The following is a 13,013-nucleotide window of genomic DNA, read 5'->3' on the forward strand; positions in this document are numbered from 1 at the left end:
CCCTTTAGTTCGAACTAGTGGGAGGCTAGCCCTCCCCAGGTTTCCCTGGTGGCCACTCTGGCCAACACCAGGGAAACTCTATGCCCCCCTCCCGGCCCCGGACCCCTTAAAGGGGCACGGGCTGGCTACGGTGCCCGTGCCAGGTGCAAGCCTGCCAGCACCCAGCTAGCAGACCCTGCACCTGGCACGGCACAGAGCCACCCACCCGATGCCCCCCAGCCCACCCCCTCTTGCCGGGACCAGGCTGGCGGCTCCCGGGAGCTTGCCCTGGACCGCAAGAGGCGGGCACCTTCCTGGGCTAGTGCGGACATCGTGGACCTCGTCCACGATCTCCGCACTAGGCACAGGAAAGTGGCCATCTAGGGCAGGAGAGCTGCCAGCCTGGCCACCCAGGACCAGGTGTGCATGAAAATCAAGGAGGTCCACTGAGACCCCCGACACTGAGCCCTGAGCTTACAATGGCCGTACTGGGTCAGACCAAAGGTCCATCTAGCCCAGTAGCCTGTCTGCCAACAGCGGCCAACCCTAGGGACCCTGGAGGGGATGGACCGAAGACAATGACCAAGCCATTTGTCTCGTGCCATCCCTCTCCAGCCTTCCACAAACTTTGGGCAGGGACACCACTCCTACCCTCTGGCTAATAGGACTCCATGGACCCAACCTCCATCACTTTATCTCACTTCCCTTTAAACTCTGTTCTAGTTGTAGCCTTCACAGCCTCCTGCAGCAAGGAGTTCCACAGGTTAACTATTTGCTTTGTCAAGAACAACAACTTTCTCTTACTAGTTTGAAGCCTGCTACCCATTCCTTTCCTTTGGTGTCCTCTAGTCCTTCTTTATGGGAACTATAAAAGAACTTTTCTGAATGCACCCTCTCCACCCAACCCCTGCTTTTAGAGACCTCTATCCTGTCCCCCCTCCGTCTCCTCTTTTCTAAGCTGAACAGTCCCAGTCTCTGTAGCCTCTCTTCATCTGGGACCTGTTCCCAACCCCTGATCATGTTAGTTGCCCTCCCCTCTCCCAGCCTTTCTCTTCCCCTCTCCCACCTCCTTTTCCCAGTCTCCCCCAGTTTTTTTTCAATAAAGACAAAGTCAATGTTGGAAGAAACGTTATCTTTATTTTGTACATCAATAAGAAGGGGGGCTAAGGAAGGGTAAGTGGAAGGAGGTGAGGGAGGAATGGGGTACGAGCCCCCGATGGGGAGGACTGGGCTGGCTCTGCGGGCTTCTGGGGGTGGAAGTTCTCCTGCAGCCCCCCAATTACTCCCTCTCCCCAGATGGCAGCCTGCGGCAAGTGCAGCTGGGCTGATGGCTGAGTGGTGTGATGTGCCCAGTGTGGGCACTCAGGGCACTCCAAGCCAGAACTTCTTTGCAAGCGGGGCACCCCTGAGAACTGTCTGTCCGGGGTGGGGGTCGGGACCCTTTAAGCGCAGCCCTCGGCTAGCCTGAGACAGCATCTCCATGCTCTAAGTCCTCCTTTTATGCCCTGCCGGCACTGCTTCCGGCCATCCTTAAGCCCTATTCAGAGTCCACTCAATGTGGACTTGCTAGTTCGAACTAGCAAAACGCTAGTTCGAACTAGTTTTTAGTTCTAGACGCGTTAGTTCGAACTAGCTTAGTTCGAATTAACTAATTCGAACTAAGTTAGTTCGAACTAGCGCTGTAGTGTAGACGTACCCCTGCTGATCAGTTTCAGCAGCAGCTGACTTTGGGGTTCTTAAGTTGATTCTGTATGTAAGTCAGAACTGGCCAGTTCCGACTTACATACAGATTCAACTAAGAACAAACCTACAGTCCCTATCTTGTACGTAACCCGGGGACTGCCTGTATAGATAGAGCAGTATAAATAAGTCACTGAAATTTTAATTTATACTGTCTTTGCTAGTGATTTGTATATAACCTGTTTTAAAACTACGTATGTCTAGATGAGTTGATATACTCCCTAGAATACCTCTGTGTATCCTCAGGGGTATGTGTACCTCTGATTGAGTACACCAGGGGTCTCCAACTTTTTAAAGCATTAGATCACTTTTTGAATGTAAGTGCATTCTGAGATCTACCTCCTCTATAAATACCCTTGCCCCTTCTCCGAGGCCTTGCACCTGCTACCTCCAACCTCTCTCTCTGGCCCATCCTCACTCGCTTTCATCAGGCTGGGGCAAACGTTTGGGGTGCAGGCTCTGGTCTTGGATTAAGGGATCTGCAGTGTGAGAGAGGCTCTGAGCTGAGCTTGGAGCAGGCAGTTGGGATGCACAGGTGCTAGGGCAAGGACTTGGGGACCAGGAAAGGGGTCATGACTGGGGTAGGGTTTCAGCATGTGGGCTCTGACTGGGCACTACTTACCTCAGGTGGCAGTGGTGGTAAGCAATGGGGCTAAGGCAGACTCACCCCTATCCTGGCCCTGCACCAGTCCCAAAAGCAGCCAGCAAACTCCATCCCAAGTCCTGTTGTGCCCCTCTCTGCTCTGTGGAGAAAAGATACGGAATGGGAAGAGGCACCTTGATATCAGCACCCCCTCCCTCCCTCCTTGCCCTGCCCAGAAAGCAGGAGGCTTCCCAGGGGGATGGGCAGCTCCAAGGCAAAGGGCAGGAGAGGTGCAGCAGTGGGGGGCGGAAGGGTCAGCTGAAGTGCTGGCACTTGATAGCCTCTTAGCTAAACCAGTCAAGATCACCTGTCAGAGGCTCCAAGAATTACCAGTAGATCCCGATCTACTGGTTGGTGGCCACTGGAGTACACTAAGCCTGTAGTTCTCAAAGTTGGATACTGATCATAGCATGCCACAATTTACTTTGCACTGATTAAAATTTGTATTATTTTCTAGTAGTCTAAATGGGCTTCCTTTGATTTTGATGAAGTTTATAAGTGAGGAAGGGATCCCAGGATTTGTCATGACTTTAATGTGTAACAAAGCAAGGTTTTGAAAAATCTTATGACATATTATATTGCAGCCTTAGCATAAAATATTTAACATTTGCATCTTTTCTTTGTTTCTTGTGTATCTACCCATAGAGGCATTCTCTGCTCCGGTGTTCCAAAATGGGCCAGATAAAAACGGATTCAATCTGGGTTTTAAAAAGAATCTTCAGCAAGTGTTTGGAGAGGAGAAGAAGCTATGGTTACTACCAGTTGTATCCAGGTAAGCTGTAATAAAAAACTGGAAAAGAAGCCAGTATCATGAAAGTAAGGGCCTCATCCTGGTCCCTGAGTCTCAGGTAGTTATGTAGTGTCGAATTCTGCAAGAGTCAAGTGAAGTTGGTATCTTCCCATTTAGATTGAGAAGTGGTAGGGAGTCACTCCTAAACAATAGTTACTGCAATCTCATTGCTATGCCTGCACCTTTACTGCTGACTGAAAGATGATTAGGCAGTGGTAGATCCACCAGCAAACATCTTTGCCTTATCCTCCAAGGCTTCCTGTTAACATGGACGAATGCAACTGCCACGGAGCCCAGCTCCATAGTTTACAGGTGTTTTGCACCTTCTCTGTGGATAAGTGTGTGTCTGTCAGTCGTTCTCTCACACACACAAACATACACTAGACTGATTACAATTAGCGATCTGTCTTAATTATATTTAAACTAGAAGACTTACCTGGTATTTTCTGGATCATTCAGGGCAGGAAGCTGGTGGTCTGGGGGGGTGCAGGAGTCAGAGCAGGGCGGGGGGCAATACAGGAGGCTGGGAGTGAAGGGGGTGTGATAATGAGGATGGGGGGGCTGAGGAGGGGTTCAGGGCGGGAGGGCCTTTTCTCTCACCTCAAATCCTCTCTCACACGCCGCCACCCAAACACCGGGGGCCTTTTCTCTCCCCCTAACTCCTCTTGGTTGCCAGGGATCTCTCTGGCACTGCAGCCACAGGCCAGGGGAAGAGAAAAGGCTTGTGAAACGGGGGGCTACTAACCCTGTGTGCTGGTAGGCAAGATGGCCTCTGCTGGCCACTCTGGTGATACAGCTGCCCCCAGTGGACACTCTGCAGAATAGCTCTCCCCTGCAGACTGGCAGCCCCCAGTGGACACACTCAGTATTGCATCCCCCCAGACAGCCCAGTCCCTCCTTTTCTATGTTTCAGTAACAGTCTCTTTCCTTGTACTTCCATTTGTCCTGGCACAACCAAACCTTGACCTTGCTTTAAGTTAGGAGAAGAGGAAGCTGCCTACCAAAATTAGTGCATCTTTGACCATGTAGGAGGAGTTCTTGGTCAAACAGACTCACAGACAGACAGACACAAAAATCTCTAAAATATATAGAGAGATGACTGGGCTAAATTCAACTCTATTTGACTCATACCAGAAATGAACTTGGACTATAATCTTAATCCCTCTGATCTTTTGCAAGAATTCAGCATCAAAGTCACTTGAAAATACTTCTGTCAGAAGAAGGTTTCAAATCTGAAACTAGAATTTTCCAGAATTTAGTCCTTTAAAAGTAATCTCTGGACATTCACAGATTTGGATTGGTCTTGAGTTAAACCTAAAACAAGGAGTAAAGTTGTATTTCATTCTTCAGATGAAACAAGTAGGATGTAGCTTATTCCTGCCTATGTTTCCCCAGCCAGGGTGATGGACATTCCTTCCCAATGAGAATGTTGTGTGAATCACAGAATCCACTGCTAGCAAATGAAGAGCAGTGGGGAGATGATGGACTGGATGAAGAGAACCATGGTAAGGAAACACAAGGAAATTTAACTCTGTTTTGACCTAAAGTAACTGTTGTGTGGAATAAAAAATAGTCACTAGAAACCCTCTCTATAAGAGCTGTCCTTTAGAAAAAGCAGATCAGCTGAGTCTCTGACAGCTCTGATTTGGTTAATGAACATAGAACAAACATAAGGCCCAAGTTTGAAATAAGTGTCATTTTTCAGGAGATGCTCTGCTCTTACAAATACTTGCTGCCAGAAGTTTGAAGGCAGAAATGGGGTGACTTTCCCCATCAAGCAGTCTGATTGCACCCACAAATGAAATAGGTAGCTGTGTAAAAGCTACTCTTTGCACCATATATGCAATGTAACTATAGCTATGGCAGCTCCAGGCTATTGAGTGAAGTAATATCTTTATTGGATCACCTCATCTCACTGAGACTCAAAAGCTTGTCTCACACCAACAGAAGTTGGTCCAATAAACGATATTACCTCACCTACTATTTGCGGTAAATGAAACTGCATGAACAATGAGAATTTTACCTAGGGTTTAGGTCAGTGTGTGTGCATGTATGTATATACCAGAGATGGGCAATAATTTTTGGTGGGGGGGGCCTGCAGATAGGGGAGCAGCAGGGCCTCCGTGGGCCAGATCAATCCGCTTAGGCCCTTTTGTCCACCCCTGTCCAAGACACGTCAGACACTGGCACTCCAGGGTTTCATGAACAGGGCTGAAGAGGTTAATTTCAGCATTAGCTCAGATAAGTGACTTCAAGTGGCCTTTGTACATCTGCTAAAAAAATCTGCTTCTGCTCAGATGTGTAAATTTTAGTGCAGCAAATCTGTCTGATATGGGGGTGTATTGCTGATGAGCTTTTAAAAATAACAGATTGGTGTTTTTCTGTTTTAAAAACAGTGTTATTTTGTAATAATTTAAAAAGATTCATCCCTTCAGGAGTGGTTTCTCTGTTTCCCTACATTTTACATAGTATATTTGTCTCTGAATAAACAGTCTGATTAACTCTCTGAATATGAGTATAAACATGCATAAGAATAAGATTAGTTTTTGCCAAGTCAGCTCTCAGAATCTGAGTTTCAAGCCTTTACATTGAAGTTTTATAATTTAAAATGATCAGTGGCCTATGCTAGGCTCTTTCCCAATGAAGAAAGTGGTGTGTAATCATCTTGCTCTGAAACTTTGTGAAGTTTTGTTTAGCACCAGTAGGAAGGGCCATTTTTTATTAATGTCATTTCCAGAGAGTTTTAAAATTGGTCAGTTTCACATTTTCAGATGCTTACCTCTGAAATGTCAGGGTATTGTAATTGTGCGAGTCCCAACCCAAAAGCGAATGTGAGGAGTCACAAAACTGTTGTGGGGTACTGACAACTGGGCTTTGAAGGCAGCAGTGGCGGAGCTTCCTGCAGTCCTGATCTCCCTCGGGGCTCCCAGCTGCCAGTTCTGGCCAGGCTGGAGTGGGATGGGACTTCCTTTTCCCCTGCACAATTGCTGTTTGTGGGGGGCGGGCAGGGTGGGAGATCAGATCCACCTCTGGCTACCTTTCCAGGCTACAGGCCACTCCATGGCTGTACTGCCTTCAGAGCCCAGCTGAATCCAGTGAAGGTGCCTTCTGCCCTGCGGCAACATACCTGCGGAGCTTCCTGCAGCCAGGATAGTTGTAGATGGGCCTGATCTCCCCCCAAGAGCAGCCATGCAGAGGAAGAGGCGGTCCTGCCCCTCCCCAGCCTGGCAGACTAGCAACTGCATCCCCAGCCCTGCTTCTCTTCCTCCACTCCTGTAGCTAGAGTTCACAGGGGAGGTCTTTTTCAGTCTGTGATATGATTTACATGCTAGTGAATTTGTAGGGCTCTCCCTAGAATACTAAAGCCAAACTAGAGTTTTACAGAGTTAAAGATCAAAATGACAAAATCAGAGTTGGGCACATTGTGTAACTAGACATGCCAGGAGCTAGAACCTTAGTTCATGATCATTAGAGTTGCAAGGTTATTTTTTCCCTCCCTTGTTTTGGGGAGTGGGTGGGGAGCTCTTTGAGTTTAATGTATACTCTCTATAATTTATCCAATTAAAGGTTGGTTTGGGGTCTGTAAATAAAAGGTCTTTTCTGGTAAAGATATTCTGTGTCCCCTGTATTGTTTTATGGACAGGTGCCTCGATGTTGGAATGCAGTTCCTAGAATTAGGAAGTGCATGGAGTACACTGCCATTTACCTTTCTCCCATAAGAGTAAAACCGCTGTCCTAGTTCTGATTCTGAATAGCTGGATTTAGCACACTAGAAGTGTCACGGAGGTATGGCATCCTTCCCCTAAGTCGTTGTTGCCACTATTGCAGCATAAAGAATGTCCAGTGGATTAGTATGGATCTGATTATATCAGTCTGCTGCCCAGAATGGTTTTGTCCTCTTCCCAGGTTCTGGTTCACTGTGCTGCAGGGAGTCTTCATAGAAAAGCTCCACATCATGCAGGCATGCCCAAACTCAGTCACCATGTGTCTAAATTGTGTCAGGTTCTCCATGACCACTTGGAAGGGTCAGGATTTACCTTGTAATGAATGATATGAAAGGTCTTTGTTGGAAAAGAAGCACTCAATCCTGGAGTGACTCCATCCCTTAAGAGGCATGTTTTTTCCAGATCTTGAACAGTTGCACCACTTCCTGTTAGTGTAGATAGCAAATGTCTGTATGTATATAGCTTCTAATGATACTAAAACATTTGTGAGGAAAAGATGAGAAGAGATAGTGAGGCTTTGTTCTTGCTTTACCCCTCATTGCTTAAGACATTAATTGACTGGTGCCAAAGTTAGAACTGATGGAACATGAACTGCCTGCTACTTTGATCATGCTCTCTTAGAAAATGGCTCCGCCAGTCGCAGCAAAAGCAGAATGATTTCTCTCCTGATGTATATAAGTGGTGTCTCTCCCCTCTTGGAGCTTCTCCAGCTCACATCTGTGATTACTTCTGCACCTGCACATTATGACAGAAGTAATAAGAGCTGTTCTCATAATCAGAGTCCCTCCTCTAGGCATATGCAGAAGAGGAAATGACATGCCACAGAGATAATTAAAAAAAAAAAAACGCTTGCTCAACTGTTGCCTGTATAGTGTGTTCTTTTTTTTATTTTTTTACCCCAACACTACAATCCATTGCCTGTGCTGTGATTGATTTTTCTGTACAAAAACAAAGCGAACTCCCAACATAATCTTAAAGGAAAAATCAAAAATTGTAAAGGCTAATCACCAGTGGATATGTTTTAAAATCAATGTTAGGGGGAATTGGGAGACTTGTGAATACAAGAAATGCATTACTGAAATACAGGAGTGGGGGGGGGGGGTTACCATCACCTGAACTAGAATGTTTATGGACGCAAATATTCTCAGTTGCATTTTTCTTCACTGTAATATTGTGCCCCTCTCAGTTTTAAATGTGTGTTGACCTTTGTTCTGACTTTTTTGTACATAGATTTGCTAATGACGGTAATATTTCAATTAAAATGAAAAATATTGAGCTTCTCGATCAGCCGGAAACCTAGAAAACACACTTCCAAATGTACCTTAATTCTAAATGATGGTATTTTTATAATTATGTTAAGGCTGTCCTTTATTCACAAACATATTGTCTCTCTAGTCTAATTTGTCTAGTCAGTATGTTTCCCCAAATGACGTGCTGGCAGATGATAAAATAATCTTATTGTTTTTTCTAAAAATTCATTTTGAATGCACTTAATGACCAAATCCTGAATTTGTTGGTGCTATGTGTGCTTGTATTCTGTTTGCCCGAATACTACCAAGATAAAGCTGTGAACAACTTTTTAAATATCTACATAGTCTATGGTGTTAAAGACTAATTACATAGGTGGATTTAAATAAATTGTAAAACTCCAATTGTCTGGCATCCAGTGGTCCGGCACTCCTGATAGTCCGGCACCAACTGGAACCAGGAAGTGCTCTGGCCAGCCGGACAATTGGAGGTGCTCTGCCTCCGGCTTCCCCAAGTCTGCTGCTGCTGAAACTGACCAGCGGCTGACTTGGGGAAGCCGGGGGCAAAGCAGCTGGGGTGCTGCCGGGTTGGTCCCGCAGCGCCACCCTCTCCCACCATCCTCTCCCACACTGCGCAGTTCCCCGCCAACTCCCCCCCCCCCCCCCCGCGGACCCCTCATAGTCCCGCTTCCGGTACTCCGACATATCTGACAATCCGGCACCCCCTGGGTCCTAAAGGAGCTGGATTATCGGAAGTTAACTGTACATTTCAGGGCAATTCAAAACTCTAGATCTACTTAGTCATATGTTGTATTTGGACCCAGTAAATTCAGGAGTATGATTATATGAAGAGTTTCCCCTGAATTGATTGCACATTCAGTGTGTGTCATCTACTATTAAACCACATCTTTTCAGCCTATGGAATACTCCACTATATTCTATGTAAGAGCTGGAAGCTGATAAAAACAGATTATCACATACGACTTCAAATATCTGAAGGCATCTGATTAATTTTAAATTCTACTCATTAGGAAATACTGTATGCATGAGAACTGTATTGACAGCAGTTGAGGAACTCACTGCAGTGCTCTGACCCAGAGGAATTAAAGCGAAACGTTCCTGTTCTTAGAAATCAGTTAATTTGCATAAAATCTTGAAACAAAGAAAATTATCTCTTTCCTTGTAAGGATTAAATTCCAATCCATGTTGATGTATTAGAAATTAACCAAATGGCTAAAATAAGCAGGTTCACTCAGATACTATAGTGTTGAATATTGTATATATACCTCAGACAAAGGACTGGATTTAAACCTTGCCTAGACACACAAGATGCTCCTGTTGGACTCAGCTTGGTTACAAAGAGATTTTGTTAAACCACTGCTGACTGAAGTTAACGGATGCAACCAATTTTAAAGTGATAGAAGTGTATCTAAACTGGGGTTTGCACCAATTTAACTAAATCTTTTTATCAAGTTTAGTTAAACTAGTGCAGTTCTGTGTGTAGACCATACCTGAGAACAATCAGACCACCAAACAGCTATCATTCATAGGCATCAATTTTGAGATTCTCCAGAGCCTCCTGCCCCAGAGGTAAACGGTTACATATCCCCTTTCCAGTGCCCTGAGCCAGTTAGTCTAGATCTTATATTTTTTTAAAAGCATGGAGAGGCAGACTGCTGCTCTAAGGTTGAAATGTATAGAATGTGCAGTGTATATTGTGCCAATAAACTGAATCTTGAGCAAATTCCGGTAGTAGAAATAGTAGATGTTCCTTTTGGCTGTGGGATGGAAAGGGGAGATCTGTAAAAGAATTTTGCTTAACAAAGATACCCTCACAGAGAGAACTCACCGGGGAAACCTAAAAAATCATTGATTAGCGGTATGTTCTGAGCTTATCTTGCATTTACTCATCAGGCACTGTAGAATTGACCCAAGATTTTAATAGGGATGTAAGACACTAGTCAACTATCCAATAATCATATGCTTATCAGATAGTCGACTAGTGACTTGACTAATTGCTTCTCCCCCTCTCCCTCCCCGCTGCCTCTACCAGAGAAAGGCAGCAAGGGGCGGGGGAGCAGGACCTGGTACGGGGGGAGCTGTCTTAAAAGCCGGTTCTCTCCCAGAACTATCTCTGGGAGGCGGATAGAAGAGGCAGAGGCATAGTGGGGGACTGGGCGCAAGCCGGGATAGCTGATTCCCAGTTCACCCCCGGTTCTCCCTCCCCCCAACACTTTAGTCTTTTTAATACATTTTTTAAATACACTTAAAGGCAGAGTTGCAGCAGGATTAGCTCCCAGGGCCAGGAGCTAACCCCACTGCTGCTCTGCAGTTTCCCCCCCTTAACAACTAATTGACTAGTTGATGGACTCGATTAGCTGATTAAACACTGCTTAATATCCCTAGATTTTAAATCTACATAGCCCCCAAAAAAGTAAGGGAGATCCAAAGAACATGGAGAAAACCTCAGTGTATAAGCTTGGGGGGACAGATCTTGATTCTGTTCCTTGATCTACCATGGACTCCTCTTGTGACTTTGGGCAAGGCACTTTACCTCCCTGTACTTCCTTCTCTGCCTGTAAAATAGGGATTGTAAATGACTTTGAGATCCATGGATATAAGGTGCTATAGTAATAATGCCTCACTCTAAAGTAGGGCAAAATATTGTTCTTTTTATTGGTATATATCAGCAAGAAAATGCCTTGGATTTTACTTATTGTTCTTTCTCTGAAATATAAGGTGTAAACTGCTGAGAGACAAGCTACCAGAACCATGGACCATTTCTTTCTTTTCTCTGCTATAGCAATTCTTTACCTGAGGGTTCACGTTGAACCTCAGATTCTACTGCATTGTGCCTGCCTACTTTGTGTGTCCATATTCACATGAGAATTTTATTTTGGAAGTAAAGATGCTGTAAACATGAACAGTTATTTGCCTAGAATATTTCGGAAGATTTTCATTCTCACTAGGGATGTAATAGGATAGTCTATTAACTGATTAACTGATAAGCAAAAGCTTACAGGTTAATGCTATAGACTATACGCATTCCTCCTCACCCCCACCCCTTGCCAGTAAATTTTTTAGCAGGATGGCCAGCAGCCCAGTCAGTCTGGGCTTGCACTGGGTCCTGGACCTAGCCCTGCTGCCGCTCTGCATTTAGAGTATATTAGGAGCCAGGCGGGCAGGCTGGCCGTCTTAGTTAGGCTCGTGCCGGGTCCAGCAGCTCAGACCCCTCCCCCCCAGGCAGAGGCTACCCGGGGACTATAGAATAGTCGACTAACTGATAAGAATTCATGAGGTTAATCAACTATTCAATTAACTGATATTTAACATCTATAATTCCCACTGTATCAAGAAAAGTATCAGTCATTCTTCAGGGAGCCCTAAAACATCTCACCTGCTATATTAAGTTTACTTACTTTAGTCCTCTCCATATGATAGAAGGGGGTGGATGTATTTGAGACACAACTGATATTGCTTTGCACTCTCTCATTTTCTCACCATTTCCTTCCTTCCTATCAATGCACCAGCACCTAAAGAGCTATAATAACTGAGTATGTGGATTACATCTAGCACAATAGCAGCAAGACAGTATAATTTTCTGACTAGTCAGACCTGAAACATGCCATTAAACTTGAAAGATCTTTAGTAGTCAGAGGGATTGTTAAAGCCTCTGGCATAGATTGTGAATCAGATAATGCCAATAAATAAACATTCAGTTTAGAAATCAGCGGGGGATAGATGTCTGGTTTTGTTTAAAATTGTGCTTAAAAATTGTAACATTCAATAGCTAAAAGTGTATTTAGAGCATAAGTATGACAAGATCACTATTTTTTCTACCGCTAACCCTTTTGTTTTCAATTGTATAGGTTACCATGAAGGTTCATCTCTTGCCATAGAAATGGATACATAGCAGCTTGCAAATCTGATGGTACAAAACTCACTCAGACAGGTCAACGCTTTATTTTCAGGTGACTCATAAAGACAGTCTGGCTCTGACATAGGATTTCTTCTAAGGCCTTGACATTTATCCTGTTTGTCTGTTTCCCCTCCTGTAAAATACTTCATAGGGACATTGTGAGGATTAATTACGACATGTTTGTACAGAGCTTTGAATAAAGAAGTGTGAGATAAAGAATGGGAGGTTGGGTTTTGGGGAGGGGGGGCATTTTTGGGGGTTTTTTTTATCTTCTCTGTTCTGAATAAATTTCCAAGGACTGTGGTGACTTGTTAGCGTGGTGCACAGACTGTTGCCTTTAGTATTCTTTCTTTCTTGTTCAAAGATCTAGAACAGTGTTTCTCAACCTTTTTTTATAAAATACCCCTTTTTTTAAAAAAATTATAAGTATCCCCAGTACCTACAGTTTTCAGACACACACAATTTTTTTCTACCATTGCAACACATTTGTTTAAACAACTTAATGGTAGCTGGGCGGGTGATGAAATTTTTGGTGGTAAAATTACAAAAAGAATAAAGCACTGTAAAACTTAAAACAGTTTTCTTCAAATTTCAGTTGTATTGACATACCCCTAAGGGTACTAGTACCACTGGTTGAGAAACACTGATCTAGAAAATAAAATTTCCATAACTCTGACCTGTTTCTGAGAGCTAAAAGCTCCCTTTGGTTTACATAGCCCAGAAGAGCACTGAAAGGCATTTAACTTGTAGTAAAGGATCAAACAGTTGTGAGGTGTTTGGTGGTGGAATGTGGCTGGGCAGGATATTCCCTAAGATGTAATCGTATCTCTCCCCTACATAACCACAGGAATGAAGTACTGTTTCATGTAAAGTGATGGGTAGGATCTGTAGAGTAGAGAGGAATTGGGAATAGCCATGCTACATGTAAAGTCCTCTTTTATGCAAAACTCAAGCCTAAACTACAGTACCT

The 13,013-nt window shown here is 44.4% G+C and overlaps 1 protein-coding gene across 2 annotated transcripts in view; it reads left to right on the forward strand.

Moving 5' to 3' along the window:
* The window catches only part of ZDHHC15 (zDHHC palmitoyltransferase 15), a 242,127-nt gene that overhangs the window by 217,568 nt on the left and 11,546 nt on the right, over nucleotides 1–13,013 (forward strand). For both annotated transcript variants that reach the window (XM_025178030.3, XM_075940891.2), the window contains 3 exons: nucleotides 3,008–3,134; nucleotides 4,548–4,657; nucleotides 11,994–12,095. In XM_025178030.3, coding sequence (XP_025033815.1) covers nucleotides 3,008–3,134; nucleotides 4,548–4,657; nucleotides 11,994–12,037 — 281 coding nt within the window. In that variant the 3' untranslated portion in view covers nucleotides 12,038–12,095. The remainder of the gene's footprint in view (nucleotides 1–3,007; nucleotides 3,135–4,547; nucleotides 4,658–11,993; nucleotides 12,096–13,013) is intronic.

The sequence above is a fragment of the Pelodiscus sinensis genome, chromosome 13 (assembly GCF_052426305.1).
Source record: "Pelodiscus sinensis isolate ZL-2025 chromosome 13, ASM5242630v1, whole genome shotgun sequence".
Classification (NCBI taxonomy): Eukaryota; Metazoa; Chordata; order Testudines; family Trionychidae; genus Pelodiscus; species Pelodiscus sinensis.